The sequence below is a fragment of the Cherax quadricarinatus genome, chromosome 38 (assembly GCF_038502225.1).
Source record: "Cherax quadricarinatus isolate ZL_2023a chromosome 38, ASM3850222v1, whole genome shotgun sequence".
NCBI lineage: Eukaryota > Metazoa > Arthropoda > Malacostraca > Decapoda > Parastacidae > Cherax > Cherax quadricarinatus.
In genome coordinates, this window is record NC_091329.1 from 1,030,694 (window position 1) to 1,057,054 (window position 26,361).

Sequence of the window (26,361 nt, forward strand, 5' to 3'; positions counted from 1 at the left end):
ATGCAAAGAAACATAAAATAATTTGCAGTGAAGTTCTGGCAGGTTGTATTTGTTTGGTCGAGTGCTGAGCCTCGTTTGAGTAGGGAGTTGGTCATATACTGAGGTTCCACTATAATTATTTTTTAGGAGCTATCGTGTCAAAAAAAAAATGGTTGTAAATGTGGAGGAAAGGGTGAAGTCAGGGTCGACTCTAAATTTTAAGGCTGCTTTATTTGGTATGTGAATATATATTTTGAATGTGTAATAAAAATAAAAAATTGGTGGAAAAACTCAGCATGTGTATGTTGTAGTTTTTGAGCAGTCTGTGATCCTAATATATTAAGCAATGGTTGCTTTGCCAGATAAGCAGAGTGCAACTTCATTATTGTAGCAGTTCTTTAAAAATACTAGTAAATTTCAACATTGCAAGAATATGATAGCAGAGGAGCACCCCAGTAGACCTACTGGCCCAACCTAGGTCATTCTCACACCTAACCACTCCTAGTTATGTGTACCTGTTTAATCTGGTTTCAAGCTACCTAGTGTTCTGGCTTCAGTGATGCTACTTCATAGTTTGTTTTACTCATCCACAGCTATTGCCAAACCAGTGCTCTCCTATATTCTGCCTAAAACAGCACTTTTATTGAAATATTTCACTTTAAATGTTTTCACTTGTGTAATATGACTTTTTCCAGTCAGTACAAAATGATTAACAACTTGCATATTTATGCAAGCATAAAATCAGGCAAGCAGGTGAGTTGTTGGGAAAGTGAGATGAAGGTGTGGGTGTTGAGGAGAGAGGAAGCACTGTAGGAGGTCCACTCTGCCAAATGTGTGTGCATGTGAATTATACTGAATTGTTTCTGTTTTTGTAGTGCTAAGGGTTTATCTGAGCCGAAAGCTCCCTGATTCTGCTGAATGGTGTTTTATGTGCAGATTAGACAGATTCCAAGCTTTATTGTATTTTGTCTTTTTTTTTTTTTCTTCTTTTCTAGTTGGGTGTCTTTCCAGCACATCAGGTTTATGGTCTAATTCTTGTGTATAACAGTAGGTGTTGCACATATTATGTGTTGTGTGGGCATACTGATACTTGAGAGTTAGGAAAATGTTTTTTAGTATGTTGCATTCTTCCACATAGGCTTTGAGAAAAAAATTATTGAGTACTCCCCATTCAGTTCTCTGGTCGTGGTTTTTATTGACGATTTTTTTGATGGGCTGTAGTTTGCACTTGAGATGGCAATCCACTTGGCTGAGCAGGACATTGAGGAAAGGAAGACTACTGTTTTTTTCTTCACCGAGTGAACTGTATAAATAGTATAACTATGTTGAGGCTAATCCTGAGGGTCTGCAGGTTGAGTCTTATGGGAGCTATGATAGGAATATCATATGAATGTTGTCCAGCACAGATATTCTCTGTAATATGGAGACAGAATTGAGTTAATAACCTATTCGAAGCCTTACCAGTCATATAGTATACAGCCTCTCCTCACTTAATGACGGAGTTCCATTCCTAAGACCACGCCGGTAAACAAATTCTTCGCTAAGTGAGGAGCATACTATAATGGTAATGGGTTTGTATCAGCTATCATTGATGTTATTTTAATGTCGCCATTGCACCATTTATAACATTTCTGGTAGGTTTTTAAATGTTTATACAGTAGTGTACTGTATATTGTAATAAACAGAATAGAGGAAATCAGCTCTAATATACTACATTATTTAGGCATGCATACTGGTCAGAGAGTTTGTTGTAAGGCCGAGGCATTGGTAAACGAGTACGTCACTGAGTGAGGAGAGGCTGTATAACTTTGGAGCCCTCTGCTATTTATAGTTCTTGATATGCACCCAAGAAATCTATCAGCTTTGTTGCAAGCACTTACGTATTGTTGTTTTGGCTTTAGACTTCTTCCAACCAGAACTTTTTTTTTTTTTTTTTTTTGGTATCTTTATTTTTTAAACTAATAGGTGTCCTGGTTATTTTGTTTCCTAGGATTAGAGCTGTACATTTATCCACACTAAATTATGTTTGCTACTTTTTTCCCACATAAACCTATCCAAATCATCCTGTAGTACCCTGGTGTTTTCAGAAATTATTTAGCATCCTATTTTTGTGCTATTGCCAAATTTATCTCTACCTGGAGGGTGTTCTGGGGGTCAGTGCCCCCATGGCCTGGATTCTATTTATTCCCTCATCAGTGTAATTTATGTAGTTTGTGAACAACAACAACAGAAAAAGATTCCTAAGAGCAATAGACCCAACACTGACTATGTGGAACATCACTGTAATGGTTCCCCATTCTGTTTTCTCCCATTTTTTACAAAGCCTGTCAGTCAGCTGTCCCTCTGTCCAGACTAGAACTTCTCCAATACCACGTGAAGTTACCTTCTTCATCAATGTCTTGCACAGAACCCTTGCAGAAATTCATATACACAATGTCACATTCTTAATCATGGTTCACTGCCTCAAGTATTTTTGTTAAAAGGTTGTTAGCAGACAGTTCTGTAACCAACAGGCTTTGTCCATTGTTTCCAAAATGCTTGGCCCAGTAGATTTTGTTTCATATTTCCGAAGTCTGAAATAGTATAGAGGTCTGTTATGTGGAGGGTTTACTGTATAACGTGAGAATGTCTAGTGTAGTGAAACTTAAAAGAAATAAACTGCTGTATAATTGGTGAAGTTGTGTGATTTAGTTATGCAATAATTAAAAAGCATTTATTTTTGATTTATAATCAGAATTTAATTTTCGGTAGGTTACTGGAAGAGAAGAAGAAAGAAGTTGAAGAATTTTATAAGTCTGATTCTGACCAAGAGGATCCTGATGACATAGACTGGACACCAAGCAATGAGGCTAACGGTCAAAAGGAATTACCAAGCCAAAGAATAGCCTTGGAAATGGAGTTAGACAAAACAGTGGATAAATTGACAGGATGCTGTGATGATGAACTCCCAGATATAACTCAGGTTATTGATAGTTCATCATCAGTTAAGGTGTTGAATGGAGATTCTCTTGTAGCAGAGCAACAAACCTTTGAAAATCAATCTCCTTCAACAATTGACCAATCTGGGAACAGCAGAGAAGATCCCGCTACAAAATCTATGGACAATAACAATGAATCAGGAATCCACAGTGGTGTATCTTCACCTGACAGTTCCCACCATGGAGATAGTGCTGCTACTGAAAATGATAATGCTGCTTCTGAGTTAAAGACATATTTGCTAAATGCAGGGAATAAGAGTAATACAAGTATAACAACACATGAAAAGGAGGAAGATTATACTATTATAAATGATAGGGAAAAAGACTGTAACAAAATAGACACTATGCCGCCTGCGTCAGAAAATTTACTCCTGGATTCCACAGCATTTGTCATAGGAGAAGCTGAAAAAAGTGATACACCAAAACTGACCCTGTTAGCCTCCAAGTTACGGGATGCTGACTTGAGTAAGATTATTAAAGGAACACCAAAACTTAGTTTGGGAAGAGAGGATGATTTCATTGACCTTGATGAGGAAACTCCAACACGAAAAGTAAACCCTGGTGTGAGCGAGTTGATGGATCGTTTTGCACGACATTCTAGCACCAAGAAAAAACCTGCAGAAAAACAGCAAGTGAACCTTAGGTAAGAAATTTTATTTTGATATTTGCAAACGCAATATTCCTTTTGGCTCGCCAAGAGTTATTAGTCTGAGGTGGCCCCACACTGTAGTATAAATTAGGCCAAGCAAGTCATCCTGCCTTGGTAGAAGATGACCATTGAGCTTAAAAAATAAAAGTGTAAATTACACTTGGCTTTGGGTCAAGCTAAGAGAAGTACAGTATTCAAATTCCTCATTATTTAGTTTGCATAATATTATATTTTTCTCCATGGGAAAGTGGAACAGAATTCTTCCTCCGTAAGCCATGCATGTCGTGAAAGGCAACTAAAATGCTATTAGCACTTCTTTTTGATTATAATAATAGTGTGTAAAGTAAAAGGACACAAGTGCAACTAATGTGACATTTTATTGTGGCAACATTTCGCTCTCCAGAAGCTTTGTCAAGCTGTTACAAACAGTACATGGACACAGACGGTATATATAGGCTCAGAGTGAGGTGCAATACTAGTGGTGGTGGTAGTAGTAGTAGTAGTAGTGACATAAGTTGTAGTAGTAATACAATAGGGTAGAGCAATTAACTCGTACATGAGTAAAAGGATATAAAAGCTATTACTTGGGTAACATAAAAATAGGTTAGACAAATATAGACTGGATAGAGAAGGCCTGTTTCAGTGTTCACTCTCTGTAATGTGCTTTGTGTAGTATTAACAGGAGAGACTATGTGATGGCAGGGTTTACTGTTTTCAGGAGGATTCTTGCTAAGACTTCAGAGATGGTGAAGCTGCCTTTGTTTTGTTTAACCCTTTGACTGTCGCGGCCGTATATATACGTCTTACGAGGTACCATGTTTGACGTATATAGACTCATAAATTCTAGCAGCTTCAAATCAAGCAGGAGAAAGCTGGTAGGCGCACATGTGAGAGAATGGGTCTGTGTGGTCAGTGTGCACCATATAAAAAAAATCCTGGAGCACGCAGTGCATAATGAGAAAAAAAAAACTCCGACCGTTTTTTTTTTTAACCCTTTGAGGGTTTTCGTCGTACTAGTACGTCTTACGCGTAGGGGTTTTTGACGTACTAGTACGCATAAATTCTAGTGGCCTCAAATCTAGTGGGAGAAAGCTGGTAGGCCTTCATATGAAAGAATGGGTCTATGTGGTCAGTGTGCACAGTCTAAAAAAAATCCTGCAGCACACAGTGCATAATGAGAAAAAAAAACTTTGACCATTTTTTTGGAATAAATCAGCGACTTTGCAGTGTATTTTCGTATGGTATTTATTGTTGTATTCTAGTTTTCTTGGTCTCATTTTATAGAATGGAAGACATATTACAGAAATTGAGATGATTTTGGCTGGTTTTACAATGAAAGGTGCCTTGAAATTGAGCTCAAAGTAGCAGAAATGTTCTATTTTTACCAAACTTCAAAAGTAAACAAATCGTGCCAAGCGTGCAATACACGTCAACTGGTGAGTCTAATATTCTTTCACAAGTGCACCAATAATATTTATACCATTTTTTACACTAATGCAGTAGTCTGCATAACAGTAAATCTTATATTTTTTGTGAGAATAAAAATTCAAAATGGAAAGCAAAAGAATATAAGAGGGGCCTTGAGACATGACTAATGACTAGAGGAAATGTCATTTTAGTGCCAGGAATGTCTTTCTTGTTTATTCTGGACCCTATTTGGAAATTGGCAGCTTTTGAAATTTGTGTGAAATTGGCAAAATTGCTAAATTCTGACCACTGTACTGGATAGTTGAATTTCATAAATGGGTGGTTTCTTGCACCCATTCGATAGAAAAAATGGAGTTCTAGCAAAATATTCATGTTTTTTGTCGACTAGTACAGCGAAATTGGCCGAAAATGGGGCTCAAAGTGGGCAAAATCGCCGATGCGTAAACATCGCCGAGACCGCTAACTTTGCGAGAGCATAATTTCGTAAGTTTTCTATCAAATTTCAAACTTTTGGTGTCTTTATGATCGGGAAAAGATTCTCTATCTTTTCATAAGAGAAAATAATTTTTTTTTTTTTTTTAAATTTGGCCGACCCTGAGAACGTGTTTCGGAGAGGGCCTGTCGACCCTCAAAGGGTTAATTAAAATGCCGACTTTATGGTCTATTGTCGTATAGTATTTATGGTTGTATTCTCGTTTTCTTGGTCTCATTTGATAGAATGGAAAACATATTATAGAAATAGAGGTGATTTTGATTGATTTTACTATAAAAAGAACCTGGAAATGGAGCTCAAAGTAGGGGAAATGTTTGACTTTTGCCAATGTTCAAAAGTAAACAAATGATGTCATTGTCCAATAAATGTCCAGCTAGCCATTCTAATAAGCAGTCATGAATGGGTTGATGTTATTTATACAATTATTACAGTATTACAGTAGTCTGCATAATAGTAAGTCTAATATTTTTTGTTTGAATAAAAATCCAAAATAGAAAGCAAGAGTAATATCAGAGGGGCCTGGAGACATGACTGATGAACAAAGAAAATGTTATTTTAGAACCAGGAATGTCTGCATTGTTCATTCTGGACCTTATTTTGAAATTGTCATATTTTTTAATTTTCGTGAAATTGGCCAAATTGCAAATTTCTGACCACATTATTGGTTAGTTGAAATCGGTAAATGGGCAGTTTCTTGTACTCAATTGATAGAAAAAATGGAGTTCTAAAGAAATAGCTATGAGTTTGGTCGACTGGAACAATGGAATTAGCTGAAAATAGGGCTCAAAGTGGGCGAAATCGCCGATTTGTAAATATTGCTGAGGTCGCTAACTTCACGAGAGCATAATTTCGTCAGTTTTCCATCAATTTTCATTTCTTTGGTGTCATTACACTCGGGAAAAGATTCTCTATCATTTCATAAGTTTTTTTTTTTTTTTTTTTGGGACACCAGGATACAACACAGGATTGGGGGTTGCGACAGTCAAGGGGTTAATTGTATTCGAAACAGCGATTAGTGCTGACTCGAGGCACTTGCGTCTGCGGAAATTAGTTTCTTCGATCACTAATTGGGCATCCCTGAATTTCATGAGATGACTGGAGGAATTTTGGTGTTGTACACAGGCGTTGTTCAGGTTATCGTTCCTACATGCGTAAATGTGTTCATTGAGGCGGGTGTCGAGGTTTCTTGCTGTTTCACCTACATAAATCTTGTCGCAGCCTCCACAGGGTATAGTGTAAACTCCTGCATTGACTGGTTCGTGGTGCTTTGATTTTGTCCTGGTCAGATCCTTTATTGAAGTGCTAGAAGCGATGGCGACTCTGGTGTTAGCTTGTGAAAGTACTTTAGAAACGTTCAGTGCAACCTGGCTGTTGGGAAGAATTATAACTTTGTTAGGAGTGGTGTTGGTGCGTGGAGAATTAATGATCTGAAGAGCTCTTTTCTTGCAGTCTTTGATGAAAAAGGAACGAAAATGTAACTCAGTGAAGGTTTGGTGTATGTATGTATAATAACAGTAACTAAAATGCTAGAAGCAAGGGGCTAGTAACCCCTTCTCCTGTATACGTTGCAAATGTTAAAATGAGAAACTTTTGTTTTTCTTTTTGGGCTACCCTGCTTTGGTGGGATATGGCCAGTTTGTTGAAAGAAGAAGAAAATTTTTTTTAATTCATAACCCAAAACAGGATTGATGCAACACCAGTACCACACTAGAATTATATATTCAACCATAATTACAGCACAATACTGTAGTATTGGTGCCCCTCTGGCAAGAGTGATAGAGTGATGATTAGGTGTTTCTTACAATTTTGGGCCACCTGCCTCAGTGGGAAACAGTTGATGTATTAAAAAAATAATTACGGTACATATTATTTGTGCATTGTCCTAGTTTGTGCTTGTTTTCATAAATATAAAATAATTTGTATTTTTATACGTATATACTAGTACTTCTAAACTGTTGTATTCTGGGCACCTCTGCAAAAACAGTGATTATGTGTGAGTGAGGTGAAAGTGTTGAATGATGATGAAAGTATTTTCTTTTTGGGGATTTTCTTTCTCTTTGGGTCACCCTGCCTCGGTGGGAGACGGCTGACTTGTTGAAAAAAAAAAAAATATTCACAGTTGAAATGCAGCTTATATCTGTTAACTTGTATATCTATTTTTTGCAGCATTGTAAGTAAGGAAAAGAATGAAGAGGGCAGTGAAAAGCTTGTGGCATCTAATGTGACTGTCACCTTGGAGGCCGAAGAAGAACAGGTTAGATAGATATGTTTACAGTCTACTTATGATAAATGCCAGGAATCGTAACAATCATTATCATGAAGTTTCTTTCACTGCCGTGAAATATTCTTCATTATAAAATTTCCTTCAATTTCAAGAAATTTTGCTTTACAGTGGTCTCCTGTATCTGCAGGGATTACGTTCCAAGTCCTACCAGAGATACCTGAAACTGCAGATAGTATCAAACCCTGTATTTAACCCTTAAACTGTCCAAACGTAGATCTACGTTTGCACGCGTAGAGCTCCGACCTTGATTTTCACCATAAGAAACCATGTAAAAAACGTAGATCTAAGTTCGGAGTGCTACGCGAGCAAACGTAGATCTACGTTTGGACAATTTAAGGGTTAAGTCGTTTTTCGTTTACATACATACCCGTGATAAAGAATTTAATTGATAAATTATGCTCAATAAGTGGAGAATTAGCACTTTTTCACTGATGAGCAGCACTTCACAGCTTCTTGTAGGCTTTGAAGAACTGCCAGCAGTGCTGTTATTTCACTTTGGTGTCATTATTAAGTAAAATTAAGGGTTACTTTTTTGCCATGGTAAACCATGGATAACAAATTGCAGAAACCAAATCTGCAGATACAAGGGTTCTACTGTAGTATATGTTAAGCATTAATGTCGACTAGATAGAGGATTGACTAATGTCTTATTATTACTTAATATTAACTAGATTAAAAATAAAAGGCATGTGAGAGAAGGGAGTAGTTAACATAAAAAGAGGAGAAAGTAATAGAATTAAAGAAAATTGTTATAAATGAAAGGTATTAACCTTCGGTTTAAAAATAAAAAAGATGGCTGGTGTGAGAAAGTGGTGAATATGTAATAAAAATATAGTGTATATAGTATTAAGAATGCAGTACAAGACATGCAACACTAGGAATCTTTTTGACAAAACGTTTAGCTTGAGCTGGAGGCTTCTACCAGTTATTATTATTATTATTTATTGGCTTTTAGTACTAAAGATTTCATTCACAGATTATTATTGTAATGGTTTTGAATTTTTACTTATTGCATGTTACATTAGGTGAATTACCATATTTTACAGCATTCAAGATACTATTTTTTTTTTTTTCCCAAAATAAGTCTTGAAAATTTACTAAGCATCTTGGAGGCTGAAGTACCATTTATCTTTTTTTTTTTTTTTTTTTTTTTTTCCCCCCAAAAAATTTAGCCAGTCAGAATTGACACTGGAGTGTTTCGTTTGCCATAAAATATGGTAATCCAGTATTTAATGTTGAGTGTATATGTGCACAGTCCTTCATTAATACCAGTACAAGAGGGCCCCATATACAGCACTGATTTTCAGTGTTCCACGTTTTCATTGGCTTTCAATTGAGCCATTGTTCTACCCACCAGCGACAATTGCCGGCATGTGGAACTTAATGAGCTATGGCTCAGTATGAAGCCAGTGAAAATGTGAAACACTGAAAAGGAGGTGCTGTATATGTTGGGCCCTCCTGTACAGTAATCAGAAATCCCATCTTCATCTGAATAGTCCCTTGCTCTAGCCTGCGGAAACAGTCCCTGGAGCTCGTCTGGTGTCCTTGAAGACAACTCTTAAAGCCAAGATTAGAGAGCAGCGTGAAAAGGAAAGGATGAGGAGAGTAAAGGAAAAGCAGTTTCTGGAGACTGAACAAGTTATTCAAGGTAAAGCACTTCGTTATTAACTCTGTTAAGTGGTGTTCTGTTGAGTGTAATCAATTTTAATGTTACCTTGAAAAAATCTGAAGGCCATTAAAATCTTTTGTTAATTTATGATTTCTATTTACTGTATGAAAATTGTTGTACCATTCTTGCTAATTAATATACCAGTTCTCAGTAATGTACTGAAAAGGCACATGATTTGCCAATGATGATGCAAACAAAATCTTCCAATGGGCAAATGAAAATAATATTATGTTCAGTGCTGTAATTTTTTAACCAAAAATGGCACAGTATACAGAATGCAGCCAGACTATATCACTGAACTTAACGAACAGGTAAGTCTTAGGAATACATAATTATGTCAGAGGATCTGTCATTTGGAACACTGTAAGACAAATGCAGCAAAGGCCAGAAAAATAACAAGATGGAATATTAGAATCGCAGAAGTAGAAGAGCAATGATACTTGACAAATGGTACTGGACAAATCACTTGTGCTTTCACATCCTGAATATTAATTAGTGCTCACAGTGCCTTTCAAGGAAGAAGAAATAGCAGAGTTTGAAAATGTACAAAGGTTGTATGTTGCCCTCATAGAATCAACAGCACTAATCGCTGTTTCGAATACAATTAAACAAAACAAAGGCAGTTTCACCATCTCTGAAGTCTTAGCAAGAATCCTCCTGAAAGCAATAAACCCTGCAATCACATAGTCTCTCCTGTTAATACTACACAAAGCACATTACAGAGAGTGAACACTGAAACAGGCCTTCTCTATCCAGTCTATAATTGTCTAACCTGTTTTTATGTTACCCAAGTAATAGCTTTTATATCCTTTTACTCATGTACAAGTTAATTGCTCTACCATATTGTATTACTACTACAACTTAAGTCACTACTACTTCTACTACCTCTAGTATTGCACCTCACTCTGAGCCTATATATACCCTCTGTGTCCATGTACTGTTTGTAACGGCTTGACAAAACTCCTGGAGAGTGAAACGTTGCCACAATAAAATGTCACATTAGTTGCACTTGTGTCCTTTTACTTTACAATAAACATCTAAACTATTGTGAACACTTCAAAGCATTTAGATTGTCCTCTTGAGAATACTGAAGAGAGAAACTTGATAATATATACGTATGTACTTTGAATGAACTTGAGGGACTGGTCCCTAACCTGCACTCTCCTATAACAGTTTACTGGGGTGAAATTTATGGGAGAAAGTGTGGAATAAACCAGTGAAGGATAGGTGGCCATAGATACAGTTAGTGAGCACACTGTGACTGTCTGTGACCCAAGACTCTTCAACATACTGCAAGCAGATTTCAGCAATAATGTTGAATCAAAGATAAAGGTTCTCAGATAATGAGGGTAAAACCTGAGCACAGTTAATGCACAAGTATGTCACCTATTTTTCCAACTTTTTTTCTGTCTGGTTATTCCCCCCCTTCTATATTTATTTCTTCGTCTTTCCTCTCTCCCCCCTCCCTCTGTCCCTCCTTCCCCTTTTCTACACAAACTTCTTTTTATAATGGTATATCTGTCTTATGAATATCAGCATTAATAAGATTAAGAGTGACATAAAAATCCTCTACAGATTTGGGGGTATGACTCTATTTGATTTATTCTTCAGTCTTGCAAATTTTACTTTGGTAGCCACAGAGTTGCTTAACCTTTACTTTTCTACAGTAATTTTTTTAATTTACATTGTAAATTCAAATTTAAATTTATTGTACGTAATTGATTCTTCATAGATCACGATGGTGATGGAGACCTTCCAGATGAAGAGGCTGAGCTCACTGATAAAAGTGACACAGACTATGAAACAGAATCTGAGCCGGAAGAAAACGACATCATCATCAAAGATAAAAAGCGTAAACAAAGTATATATGTAGATGAAGAGGCAGAAGAAGATGATGATGAAGACATGGAGGAGGCTGATGATGATGATGATAATGATGGGTATGTATTTTTTGTAATCTCTTGTTATTTTCTATCTTTGCAGCACATAAGGCTTTAAAATTAATGTAGAGAACTATTATGATTTGTATTTGATGCAGATACAGATGCCTCGGTGGGAGACGACTGGTATATAAAAAGGCTTTATAAGAAAATTATGATTAATTTTTTGTTTTACTTAGTGTTTCAGCAGACTCTGCTGCTTTGTACAGTATATGAAATGGTATTTTTCAGTTAAATTAGTGTATGTATTGCTAAGTGACCCAGAACAATGGTATTCTGAGACACTTTCTATTAAAAAAGTGGGTAAAGTGTTAGCAGCAGTCCCAGACTAATAGAACATATTCATTAAAAATTGCAAAGCCACTTATCTCATGCACATTCTAGGATTGAATATCCTTTGAAACATTCTTTGGATTGAACATCCACAAAAATTGTTGCAAATTTAAGGGCCAAAGGTGTGGAATAATTTAACATGAAATGAAAAACTGCAACATTCTTATAGAATACTATACTAATCTAAAACAGAGTGTCAGAACATCGTAGTCAAATCATTTAATCTATATTTGTAATTGCCCTGTAATTTGTGCATTTGTGTCTTTTCCATATGAACACTGCTGCTTCAATATACTGTATTGAGCTTTGTTACCTTAAATATTCAGTACATCTAGTTTTCAGTTATTGTATTGAAGGTTACCTGATGTGCATTTATTAGTCTTTAAATGAAGTCTTTGAAAAGTTGTTTGATCTCTGCAAGGAACAGTTATTTATCTACCAATATTACAAGCATTTTTGACTTGTATCTGATGAAAATGTTGAAATATCAAAGATATATAAAGGTATAACCCATTGTTGAATGCTGCCAACTTTTACAAATGCCTTGGAGGTTTAAAAAGTACTCTGCTCTGTAGTTTTCATGCATGGTGTCATATGATTATCTTTTAACAAAATTTTACACATGTTAGCCACCCTTTAAAGCAAAAAGTTTTAGTGCATTACAGTGGGTTTTAGGATTTATTTTTGTCAAAGATACACAAATACTAATATGATATTTTTATCTTATTCTGATTGTGCCACTGGATAAAAGAAGAGGTATGTTTGCTGCAGATATGTTAAATAACGAATGTAGTAGTTCACTCCAAAAATGCATAAATTATTAGTTTGTAAGTTATGTTGAGAATTTACAATTTCTGAAAATCATTAAGAATTTGTAATTGCAGGCCAGAAGTAAATGAAGATGACAGTAATGATACCATTGAGATGCCCAGCACACGGGAAAGGATTTCTGTGGAAGATGACGATGAAGAGGAGGATAACAGTGAGCAGCTTAAATTGCATTGGGAAGAATCCCAAGATATTCAAACATTGCCTTGTGCTAACTCTTCACGTGTACCTTCCATCACTCGTTCTAGTACTGAGGATCTATTTTCTTCTCAGGCCTGCAAAAAGAGTGAGTATTGTTACAACAGTTTTAACTGTTCTATAATAGATGTGATTAACATTCTTATAACTTATGTAACCAAAACTGGCCAAAAGGATGATGATGATGATAATATTTATATATTTGTTTATTTATTATCCATTTTTGTTCATATATTATTATTTTTTAGCACACCAGTCATCTCCCACTGAAGTGGGGGTGACCCAAGAGAGAGGACCCAACTTTATAGTTTCTTTTTACATTTAGTAATTTATTTAGGAAAAGTGTTGGTTATTATTATTATTATTATTATTATTATTATTATTATTATTATTATTATTATTATACTGCAACATTAACACCCCTCCTTCAGAGTGCAGGCACTGTACTTCCCATCTCCAGGACTCAAGTCCGGCCTGCCGGTTTCCCTGAACCCCTTCATAAATGTTACTTTGCTCACACTCCAACAGCACGTCAAGTATTAAAAACCATTTGTCTCCATTCACTCCTATCAAACACGCTCATGCATACCTGCTGGAAGTCCAAGCCCCTCGCACACAAAACCTCCTTTACCCCCTCTCTCCAACCTTTCCTAGGCCGACCCCTACCCCGCCTTCCTTCCACTACAGACTGATACACTCTTGAAGTCATTCTGTTTCGCTCCATTCTCTCTACATGTCTGAACCACCTCAACAACCCTTCCTCAGCCCTCTGGACAACAGTTTTGGTAATCCCGCACCTCCTCCTAACTTCCAAACTACGAATTCTCTGCATTATATTCACACCACACATTGCCCTCAGACATGACATCTCCACTGCCTCCAGCCTTCTCCTCGCTGCAACATTCATCACCCATGCTTCACACCCATATAAGAGCTTTGGTAAAACTATACTCTCATACATTCCCCTCTTTGTCTCCAAGGACAAAGTTCTTTGTCTCCACAGACTCCTAAGTGCACCACTCACTCTTTTTCCCTCATCAATTCTATGATTCACCTCATCTTTCATAGACCCATCCGCTGACACGTCCACTCCCAAATATCTGAATACATTCACCTCCTCCATACTCTCTCCCTCCAATCTGATATTCAATCTTTCATCACCTAATCTTTTTGTTATCCTCATAACCTTACTCTTTCCTGTATTCACCTTTAATTTTCTTCTTTTGCACACCCTACCAAATTCATCCACCAATCTCTGCAACTTCTCTTCAGAATCTCCCAAGAGCACAGTGTCATCAGCAAAGAGCAGCTGTGACAACTCCCACTTTGTGTGTGATTCTTTATCTTTTAACTCCACGCCTCTTGTCAAGACCCTCGCATTTACTTCTCTTACAACCCCATCTATAAATATATTAAACAACCACGGTGACATCACACATCCTTGTCTAAGGCCTACTTTTACTGGGAAATAATTTCCCTCTTTCCTGCATACTCTAACTTGAGCCTCACTATCCTCGTAAAAACTCTTCACTGCTTTCAGTAACCTACCTCCTACACCATACACTTGCAACATCTGCCACATTGTCCCCCCATCCACCCTGTCATACGCCTTTTCCAAATCCATAAATGCCACAAAGACCTCTTTAGCCTTATCTAAATACTGTTCACTTATATGTTTCACTGTAAACACCTGTTCCACACACCCCCTACCTTTCCTAAAGCCTCCTTGTTCATCTGCTATCCTATTCTCCGTCTTACTCTTAATTCTTTCAATAATAACTCTACCATACACTTTACCAGGTATACTCAGCAGACTTATCCCCCTATAATTTTTGCACTCTCTTTTATCCCCTTTGCCTTTATACAAAGGAACTATGCATGCTCTCTGCCAATCCCTAGGTACCTTACCCTCTTCCATACATTTATTAAATAATTGCACCAACCACTCCAAAACTATATCCCCACCTGCTTTTAACATTTCTATCTTTATCCCATCAATCCCGGCTGCCTTACCCCCTTTCATTTTACCTACTGCCTCACGAACTTCCCCCACACTCACAACTGGCTCTTCCTCACTCCTACACTCACTCCTCACTCACTCCTATTATTATTATTATTATGTGCTCATTCATACACTTGAATTGCATTTACAGTGTCTAGATAGATGGTGTTGATACAGATACCCTCTTTACTGATAGCATATTTCTAAGGGGAACAAAACACTAAAAATTTAACTGATAGACTAGTAATGATTCTTCTCATTCTCTTCCCTTGCCTAATCTTACTAAACAAATGCCTTCCCACCCCATCAAGGTGGTAAACATTTTAATGAATATTATGATGTTAGATCTTTTTTAGAACGTTTACTTTAGGTTCATATCAGGTCCAAAATTTGGTACAGGAGGCCCCCATGTATATGGCACCCTTTTTTCAGTGTTCCACATTTTCGGTGGTTTTCGCACGATAGTTCTGTAAGGGAAGGGCGACCAGCACCATATTTTAAGGTAAGTATTGTATATACTATATATATATTTCACTTTTGCATCTGTTTTTCTTTTTCAGGCCACCCTGCTTTGGTGGGTAACAGCCGATTTTGTTAAAAAAAAAATTATGCCTAACTGTATTGAGCATTTAATATATGTTAGTGTAAACACATTATCAGGTATTTTAGATGCATTTGATATTGGAAAAAACGTTTTTTCCACCCACCGGTGATTTTTGCTTATCACAGGGGATTGGGAACACAATAGCCATAGAAATGGGACCCTCCTCTATACCTAATTAAAAGCACTAAATGACTTGCATGGATTTTGGAATGTCTCTGAACACAGTAATTAAATTGGATATTTTCAGGTGAAAGTATGGATAAGGATGCCAGTACCACTTCAATGGATTCAAGTTTTGAAATTTTTGGTTCTGTGATTCCTGGACACCAGCCAGGAGGAGGAATGAAACACAACAGAGGTGGTCATCCTAGTGAGAGTGAAGGGGAAACTACCTTTCTCACTCCTTTTACTAAGACCAAGTCTCACTCCTCTAGCAATACTTCAGTGAGTTACCTGAATAGTTACTTTTTTTCCTTTTCATCAGCACATCGGCTATCTCTCACCAAGGTAGGGTGGCCCAAAAAAGAAACACTTTCACCATCATTCACACACAATCACTGTCTTTGCAGAGGTGCACAGATGACAGTTCAGATGTCACTCTTAACAGCAAATATCTCAGACCCCCCTCCTTTAACCCTTAAATGGTCCATACATATATATACGTTTTTTTCAACATCTGAAAGTATGTAAAAAAATGTAGATCTTTTTTTTTTGTTTTACATGTGAAAACGTGTAAAAAAAACTTTTATCTACATTGTTTTTTGTTATATTTGAAAATATGTAAAAAAAGTAGATCTACTTTTGTAGCACTACGAATTTGAACGTCGATCTGTTTGGACCGTTTAAGGGTTAAAGTGCAAGCATTGTACTTCCCAACTCCAGGACACAAGTCCACCTAACTGGTGTCCCTGAGTCCCTTCACAAAATATTATCCTGCTTACACTACAACAGCTCATCCCAAAAACCATTCATCTCCACTCACTTGTAACACAAGTTAATTTATTGTTCTAGTATTTTTTGCTTAATATATTGATGTTTGAAGGAGGGATGGAGATATGTTGCAGTTTTTGAACTGTAGTATCGGCACACCTCTGGCAAAACAGTGATGGAATGAATGATGATGAAAGTTTTTCTTCTTTTTTGGGTCACCCTGCCTCAGTGGGAAACTTCCAGTGTGTTGAAAAAAAAATATTGATGTTTGATTTAGTGAGATGCTCTAATTACAAAGCAAAGGAGATTTATATTGATCCTTTTGCTTAAATACTGAGCATGTTGTAATATTGTTATTAATATACAGGCTTTAATATTGATACCTAAGCTTATATTCCATGGTCAGTAATAATCAATGTAAGAAAACAAAGCTCTTAATTTTAGTATTAATCAAAGGCTTTTCAGTATTCCCATTAATTCATGTGAATTTTTTTTTGTTCAGTACTTTATTTAGGGTTGCTATTATTGTACATCTGTATTCAAGTCTTGAAAGTACAAGTGCCTTGATGAAGTGGCTTGATTTGTACTTGCACTATCAGGGTTAAATGTTCAGAGCATTGTACTGGTCTCAGGCATACTGATAGTTATATATATATTACAGATAATGGGTATCTGTAATGACCATACTAACACAGTACTGAAACATCTCTGAGAACATTTACCTTCATACAGTGAGACCTCAACTTAATGGACAGATAGTTGGGGAGGGGTGTCCTTTAAATTTGAATTGTGTGATTGTTTTTCCACAATCATAACTAACTGACATTTAAATTTAATGAGTTTGTCCATTTAATCTGAAATAAATTTTCCCAGGAGACCATAGCAATAATAGACAATTCTTCATTTAACAGACTTTATCTGCTTAATTTGAAATAAATTTACCAAGCGAATGGACAATTCTGGATTTAACAAAATAAATTTACCAGGTGGACTAACAATAATGGATAGTTCTTGATTTAATGGAGTATATGTTGTTTCTGAACATCCAGGCATAGATTTTGTCATTTCAGTCTGAAATCCATTAAATTGGGATTTATTATATTGAGGTTTTACTACATTTCTTGCACCTGAATGCAGTTCTCTCATCAGATGGTTTTCTTTTTTTCATATAACCAGTAATTCTTTGAATCTGTGACATACTTAGTATTTAAAAAAATCCTGTAAACATTTCTTCAACATTAAAGACAGTGTATTTGCATACAAGTGCAGGTTTAGCTGTAAATTTGATGCATTCCTTAACAAAGGATAATATACTTTATCACATTAATTTTTCTACTATTGCGTTATAAAATGTAGTTATTATTTATTTTCAGAGAGAGCGTGACTTGAGTTTACCAATTGAGGATTCTCAAGACTCTAGTAATGTTGTTGCAGCCAGTAACTCTGTTCCTCCATCCCCAGAGGGATTAAGTCTTCACTTAACTCAGTTGGAGGATTCACAGTTCCCACAACATGAATCACCTAAGATTAATTCAATTGCCAAGTTGATGCTAGATTTCACAGACATTGGTGATTCACAGAAAGATGATTTGATTGATCTATGCTCTGGACAGTTTACAGGTAAGGTACCTATATTTTTCTTCTTTTTGAGTGGTGAAACAAGTACTTTTTAATGAACTTTATGATACAGTAAGATAATGACCAAGAAGCTTGTCATGTATGGTGAATGTGAAATATGTGGTATGTATGGAAACAGTGCATAAGAAATGGCAACGAACAAGAATGCAAAGAATAAAAAGGCACAGACTGTGACTGGAGCAATACACAAATAGCTAGAGCATAGGGGAATGAAACTTATGATAACATTTCAATGTGACTTGGACCATTAACTGCCAGGAAGCAGTTTGCTGCTAAGGAATGATATTTTGCATTTTTGTTTATTTGGAGTCATAAATCTTGTTATAAGTATATACTTCTAAACTGTTGTATTCTGGGCACCTCTGCAAGAACAGTGATTATGTGTGAGTGAGGTGAAAGTGTTGAATGATGATGAAAGTATTTTCTTTTTGGGGATTTTCTTTCTTTTTTGGGTCACCCTGCCTCGGTGGGAGACGGCCAACTTGTTAAAAAAAAAAATCTTATTGTACACCTAATCTAATAAAAAGGAAGAACAAGGAGGAATATGATGATGAGATACAAACTACTTTGGATTGTAGACAGTAGACAAGGTAGACTTTGACTGACTTATTCTTAATGGGGTACTGATTCAGGTCTTGTATACAGTACCATCATTTCATCCCATTGAATAAATATTGTCTTGCCCAAGGTCCACAGCATTTTCTTCCTTGGTTACAACCTTTGCCAGCTATTCAGTGTTGTCCCACCAGATGAGCCTGGCACATAGCCAGGATCCTGGAGTAGAAAGACTCAAAACTCATCAAAGGTAGATCAAAGATTAAGTTAGTGGATACACTCATCATCCTGTACACTGAGGCTACTCCACAGAGCAGTGAGTGTAGTGATAGCAGTCATACCAAAGATCAGGAATATTTTTTTTTTTTTAATATGATGGCCTTCTCCCACTGAGGCAGGGTGACCTGAAAAAGAAGTACTTTCACCATCATTCACACTATCACTGTCTCGTCAGAATCAAGACAGAAAGATATTTTTCCTAATTTGCAAATATTCCTTTGAACTCTTCCTCCCTTTCATTTTCCCCAGTGCTGCAGCCACATTGGTAACAGATGTAGTAAACCCATTTATGATGTGGACAGTGTTTAATACTAATTGAGTTTATGATGAAAATGTAGCCAGTCACTATGTTGAACACTATGTGCTTAATTGTCCGCTTATTGAGGAATATAGAGATAGTATAATAATCTATGTGACATGTCAAGATATCCTATTAATGATGCTATATATATTAAAAAAAATCTAAATTCGCTTGTAACAGAAATGTGAACTTTTTTTTTTTTAACACGGCAGGGTGACCCAAAAAGAAAGTAAAAAAACCCAGAAAGAAAGAAAAAACTTTAATCATCTTTCAACACTTTCACCATCATTCATACATAATCACTGTCTTTGCAAAGGCGCTCAGATACGACAGCTTAGACGAAGTGAACTGTAGATATACGTAAATCCAAATGTATTCCTGTTAACCATTTTGGGGTCTAGTTCTTAGACCTTTTGTGTATTCATATGCTCTTGTACTACTGTCCACAGGATGGATGTGATATGCACAATAAACTAGCCATACACAAATAATCCGCACATAGAAGAGAGGAGCTTACGACGATGTTTCGGTCCAACTTGGACCATTTACAAAGTCACCGAAATGTCATCGTAAGCTCCTCTCTTCTATGTGCGGGTTATTTGTGTATTGTTCCAGTCACGGTATTGTGCCTTCTTTTGTTATAAACTAGCCACTTTGGTGGCAAAATCTAATCTAATCTAATCCTGTCAGAAGTTTGTTTGCTAGCTCTTCTGAAATGAAGCAATCAATCAACCCACTGTGCATTAAGCCAAACACAGCATCAGTCTCACAAAGGAATCCCAGTGGTGAATAAATAGTTATATTTTTTGGATCTGATTCGTAAGTGATGAAATGTAGTTATCCACATCACAAGTGTGCTGAGCGATGCAGCAGTACCAGTTACCTGGTATTGTTGCATTGGATATTACAGTAAGAGAACATGTGGGATTGTTGATGCAGCATTGATACTACTGTGAATGCATCTGTATGTGACAAGGATTCTAATTTATTGGTAATATGCAACCAGTTTTTGTTTCTTATATGTTTCATTTTTATAACTGCTATAGCCAATTGATCACATTGCATTGTCAGGAGTAAAAAATTTGGCTGATGAAGAATTCCATCTACCAAACAAATAACATTCAATTTTTGTTATATATTAAGTTTGTTATTTTGTTGTTATTTTTTGAGCTGTTGGAGTGTGAGCAGGGTAATATTTTATGAAGGGATTCAGGGAAACTGGTTAGCCAGACTTGAGTCCTGGAAATGGGAAGTACAGTGCCTGCACTTTAAAGGAGGGGTTTGGGATATTGACAGTTGGAGGGACGTCTAAACTGTTGTGTCTGAGCGCCTCTGCAAACACAGTGATTATGTTTGAGTGATGGTGAAAGTGTTGAATTACGATGAAAATTTTTTCCTTCTTTTTGGGTTTTTCTTTCTTTTTGAGTCACCCTGCCTTGGTGGAAATGGCTGATTTGTTGAAAAAAAGCTTTTTTGCATCATTCTGATATTAAAATTATTTTTCACACATATCAGGTAAAGCCACCCTGCCTTGGTGGGAATCGGCCAGTGTGTTAATAAAAAAAAAAATCAGTGTAAGTTAACCAAAACTAAAATTTAAAACAAGGATGGGACTAAATACATAGTTATATTTACGCATACAAATACAGATACAGAAAAACAGGTATTATACTTCAGATTTGGAAAGAAATTAAAATGTTACCTTACACTCCAACAGCACGTCAAGTTATGAAATCCACTTACCTCCACTCCTATATAACATGCTCATGCATGCCTATTTGATGTCCAAACCCATCCCATACAAAACCTCCTTCACCTTCTCATACCTTTCCAAGGACAACCTCTACCCCACCTTCTCTCCACTACAGATTTATACACTTTCCAAGTCATCCTCTTTTCCTCCATCCTCTTTCAATGTACAAATCACCTCAGTAACCCCCATTTTTTGCCCTCTGGATAATATTGTACTTGTATTTGGACATGTGTATTTGACCCCGTCCCAGTTTAAAAGTAGGAATGGGGTAAAGTTCATAGATTGCATATGTATTTGTATTTTATTCTGTATAAGAACATATTAATTTGCCGTAGAAAGTATGCAAATCTTTCTGTTAAATTTAATTCCTATAAAGTACATAGCTTCTTCTTCTTAATCAGAGAAGACCCCAACTACCCAAATAAAGGACTTGTATGAAGAGAACCTCACCCCATCTCAAGAAATAGGTGAACTTGTGGGCTTATGTTCAGGTCATTTTGCGAGTCAAGGTATGGAAGAGAGAGGCAAAAAGAAAAAAAATGAGAGTAGTGTATCCGACCTTGTATCATACAAGTGCAACCCAGATGAAGACCAACACAGTGATGACGAAGAATTATTAAATCTCTGTACTGCAAAATTTACCACGTAAGAATTGCTCTATTATTATTCCCATTTTTCTGTTGGTTTCATTCACTCTGAAGTGGGATGGGAAGATGAATGGTTTCTTCATTGAGTCACCCTCACTGCCTTGGAGGGAAACTCATGAGGTTAAGCATAAGAAATTCATTTAAACCTGCTTTCCCACACTTTAACTTATGTGAGGAAATAGGGAAGAGTCTGGGATTAAAGGTAATAAGATATAGTGTCTTCATGGGAAAGTGGAACAGAATTTTTCCTCCATAAGCCATGTGTGTCATAAGAGGTGACAAAACTGCCAGAGCAAGGGGCTAGTAACCCCTTCTCCTGTATAAATTAAATTTAGAAAAAAGGATCTTTCGTTTTTGTTTTTAGGCTACCCTGCCTTGGTGGGATATGGCTGGTGTTAAAAAAAAAAAAAAGATATAGTGTGTTACATGTGTTACCATGATTGTATAAAGCCAGTAGATACATTAAGAAGTGTAAGTTTTTCTACACTATTTATTCCATTTAGCTTGAGTATTCTTACAGGTTCATTATTATCTTTAATTAGTTACCACAGTTTTTAAAAATATTTTTCCTGATCCAAAGAGGGAAAACATATTCATTATAATTTGCACTTTCTTTGCAGGACACCGACTTCATAATCCAGTATATTGTCTGTCTCCTCCAGTGTTTCGAGCCTCTTATAGAAATAATAATTATAGTAAATACGTTAAATGGTTGAACTCACTTATTGGATCTTGAAATACTATATATTAAAGCAGGTTAAATATAATGACTTTGCGAGTGTATAAATCTGTAGTGGAGGCAAGGCGGGGTAGGGATCGGCCTAGGAAAGGTTGAGGGGAGGGGGCTGGGACTTCCAGCAAGCATGCATGAGTGTGTTAGATAGGAGCGAATGGAGACAAATGATTTTTAGGACTTGACGTGCTGTTGAAGTGTGGACAAGGTAACATTTATGAAGGGATTCAGGGAATCCAGCGGGTCAGACTTGAGTCCTGGAGATGGGAAGTACAGTGTCTGCACTCTGAAGGAGGGGTGTTAATGTTACAGTTTTATAACTGTAGTGTAAGCACGCCTCTGGCAGGACAGTGATAGAGTGAATGATGAAAAATTTCCTTTTTCGGGCCACCTTGACTTGGTGGGAAACGGCCAATGTGTTAATAAATAAAAAAATATTTATTATACAGTACTGTATTTTTTGTTTTTAGCCAAGGTTCTCAAGAAAACTCTATGAATGATGTAGGTGACACCGAGAAACCAGAAACTAGTTTACTAGGCAGTACAGAGGATGAAGAGTTAAGACCTGAACCAGAGATGATAATATATTCATCAGATGAGGAAGGTGCAAACAACAGACAGGCTAAGATGCAAGCCAGGAAGAAAAGGAAGAGGATTATGCAATTTTCTGGTTAGTAGGTTATAGAATGAAAGTGTTTTGTATATATCAGCCTTTTGTCAGTGTCTGATTTCATGAGTTCTTATGTGAGTAAAAGATACACAAGTAGTATTGAATGAGCTGATGATGATTCACTTGGACACTAAACTTTATATGTTATAGAAATATTTTATCAAATCTTATGGACAATACTTGGTGGGGGAATTTCAAAGGAGTGATTGAGGTTAAAGTGGGTATATTGGCTATCCATCCTCATGGGGCACATTGTATAAACGTCAGTAGAGCAACAAATATTTGCAATAACACATTCTTACTAACCCTTAACAAGTGCATCTTGAAAAAAACTGTCCTGGTAGAATACAGAACATGAATATGATTTATAACATTCAAGTTGAGGAAGTAATGTACCGCTGTTAAATAATAATACTTGAAAGTATGAATGGTTCCGTTTATTAATTTTATATTGACAGATGATGAGGATGCTCAGGATGCTATAGAATTTGATGATGAAGAAAATGAAATTCCTCGAACATCATTCACTGGTTTTAAAGACAAGTTAAAGGGGTAAGTTAAACAAAAAAAAGTATGTATATATGGAACCTCGGCACTTGAACTTAATTGGTTCCAGAAGGCTGTTCAAGTGCCAATCTGTTCGAGTACATGACAAATTTTTCCCAACCAATTTTCTTTTTGGTTTGCTGTTATCACTAACTCTCTTAGGCCCCATGGTGACTTACTTATGCAAATAATGTAAAAAGACACCAAGAAATGCAGAATAGTTTACAGCGAAGTTCTGGCAGGTCGTGTTTGTTTGGTCGAGTGCTGAGCAAACGGTTGACTACCGAGCATTTTGTTTACCAAATAAAGCTTTCAAATCCTGAGCTGTTCGAGTACCAAGGTTCCACTGTATATGTGTATCTTTTTCTACATTATAATAGGGCTCAAAGTGGGCAAAATCGCTGATGCTTAAATATCATGAGAGCGTTATTTCATAAGCGTTTCATCAGATTTCATACTTTTGGTTCGTTACCTTCTGAAAATAATTCTATCATTTCATAATAATTTTTTTTTTTTAAATTCTCCAACCCTGAGAGTAAGTTTCACATCAGATCAGGGGGTTCTGACCCTGAAAGGGTTAAAACCCAGTACAGGTCTCCCTCAACTTTCGCGAGGGTTAGGGGATCAAGAGCCTCGCGAATGTTGAAAAACCGTGAATGATTGGTGCCCCAATATATTGTAGGGAAATATAATACAATACTGCTTCCTTAACTTGTTGAACCTGAACAATCATAAAATACATGAAAACGTCGTAAATTGTGCTAAATATATACATGTTATGCTTTAAAAACATGTATGTTATTAAATACCACAGACTCCACCACTGCCTCCACCAATGCCTCAACCACTGCGAGTCCCTGCTACCCTCCCTCTGACCCCCGCAACTGGCAGCCAGCCCTCCCACCACTCAGTGTGGTGAGTGTTTTGTTTGTTCATTATTTGCTATTAAACTACAGTATAAATAATGTAAACCCATTCATGACTGCATATTGGAATGGCTATTTGGACAGGTATTATACGGTGACATCATGTGTTTACTCTTGAACACAGCAAAGAATCGAACATTTCTGCTACTGTTAATAATAACAATAGTAATAATAATAATAATACGATATAATTGAAGAAGGAAATTGTACAAAAATACGAGGGAGTGGTTGACACATCGTCAGTGTGACTTTGTTTATGCTGGAGTGAGCATTAGTCTCCGTGCTCTTCCAAACATTTCACAATAATTCAGCGGTTGAGGCAGTGGTATTTAATAACATATATGTTATAAATAATAATAGTACATGTTATTATTAATAACATGTATTATTATTAACATGTATGTTATTAAATACCATTGCCTCAACCACTGCCTCAATCACTGCCTCAATCACTGCCTCAACCACTGCCTCAATTGCTACCTCAACCACTGCCTCAACCGCTGCCTCAACCACTGCCTCAATCGCTGCCTCAATCGCTGCCTCAACCACTGCCTCAATTGCTGCCTCAATCGCTGCTTCAATCGCTGCCTCAACCACTGCCTCAATCACTGCCTCAACCACTGCCTCAATCGCTGCCTCAACCACTGCCTCGACCGCTGCCTCAATCACTGCCTCAACTGCTGTCTCAATCGCTGCCTCAACCACTGCCTCAATCGCTGCCTCAACCACTGCCTCAATCGCTGCGTCAACAGCTGCCTCAACCACTGCCTCAATCGCTGCCTCAACAGCTGCCTCAACCACTGCCTCAATCGCTGCCTCAATCGCTGCCTCAATCGCTGCCTCAATCGCTGCCTCAACAGCTGCCTCAATCGCTGCCTCAACAGCTGCCTCAATCACTGCCTCAACCGCTGCCTCAACCACTGCCTCTACCACTCCAGTCGCACTCAATCTACAAGCACCAAACACAATGAATTATTGTGAAAAGTTTAGAAGAGCACGGAGACTAATGCTCACTCCAGCATAAACAAAGTCACACTGACAATGTGTCAACCACTCCCTCGTAGTATTTTTGTACAATTTCCTTCTTCAATTATATTGTATTTATTATTATTATTATTATTATTATTATTATTATTATTATTATTATTACTATTATTATTATTATTACTATTGTTATTATTAGCTGTAGCAGAAATGTTTAATTCTTTGCTGTGTTCAAGAGTAAACACATGATGTCACCGTCTAATACCTGTCCAAATAGCCATTCCAATATGCAGTCATGAATGGGTTTACATTATTTATACTGTAGTTTAATAGCAAATAATGAACAAACAAAACACTCACCACACTGAGTGGTGGGAGGGCTGGCTGCCAGTTGCGGGGGTCAGAGGGAGGGTAGTAGGGACTCGCAGGTGGCGGGAAACTTAAATATGATTTGGTGGCTGGGAATTTGGCGGTTGGGAATTCACGAATGTGTGAAGCCTGTGAAAGTTGAAAACAGGAAAACTTGCTAACTCTTGTAATTTTTGTGGTAGGTAATGTAGGAGAGAAGGGAGTTGTAAAAAATCCTGAAAATAACATGTGCTTTATAAAAAAAATGCCTCAGAATAAAGGACAAATTAAGAATAGAGGTGTGCTAGAGGGCTTTCATATATTTTCATTTACACGCAACCGGAAGCAGTGCAACAACTGTACTTGAATAAGTACACTGGGCTCCTAGACAGAAGCAAGAAATTGATCAGGTGTAGGTAAAGATGGTGGTTAAGAGGTCATGTAGTGCTGGGCCTTACTTATACCTTAACATTGTTGCAGTGATCACTCGAAGACTTATTATGACAGAGTTGAAGGGGAATGATGAATCCGCCAGTACGTAATTTGTACAAGGGCTCTCCCACTTAAATTTGTACATAGATTTATGTATATACTATATTACATTTACAGTTGGTTGAGAGAAGCATGATAAATAGCTGTCTAATAAAATGACTGTAGTAGTACCTT

At 36.9% G+C, this 26,361-nt stretch overlaps 1 protein-coding gene across 1 annotated transcript in view; it reads left to right on the plus strand.

Moving 5' to 3' along the window:
• The window catches only part of LOC128692933 (claspin), a 51,965-nt gene that overhangs the window by 11,133 nt on the left and 14,471 nt on the right, over window positions 1–26,361 (plus strand). Inside the window, exons 6-15 of the mRNA XM_070091985.1 lie at window positions 2,731–3,600; window positions 7,694–7,781; window positions 9,321–9,459; window positions 11,213–11,420; window positions 12,638–12,867; window positions 15,633–15,829; window positions 17,689–17,935; window positions 21,243–21,486; window positions 22,692–22,891; window positions 23,350–23,443. Of these exons, the coding sequence (XP_069948086.1) occupies window positions 2,731–3,600; window positions 7,694–7,781; window positions 9,321–9,459; window positions 11,213–11,420; window positions 12,638–12,867; window positions 15,633–15,829; window positions 17,689–17,935; window positions 21,243–21,486; window positions 22,692–22,891; window positions 23,350–23,443 (2,517 nt within the window). The remainder of the gene's footprint in view (window positions 1–2,730; window positions 3,601–7,693; window positions 7,782–9,320; window positions 9,460–11,212; window positions 11,421–12,637; window positions 12,868–15,632; window positions 15,830–17,688; window positions 17,936–21,242; window positions 21,487–22,691; window positions 22,892–23,349; window positions 23,444–26,361) is intronic.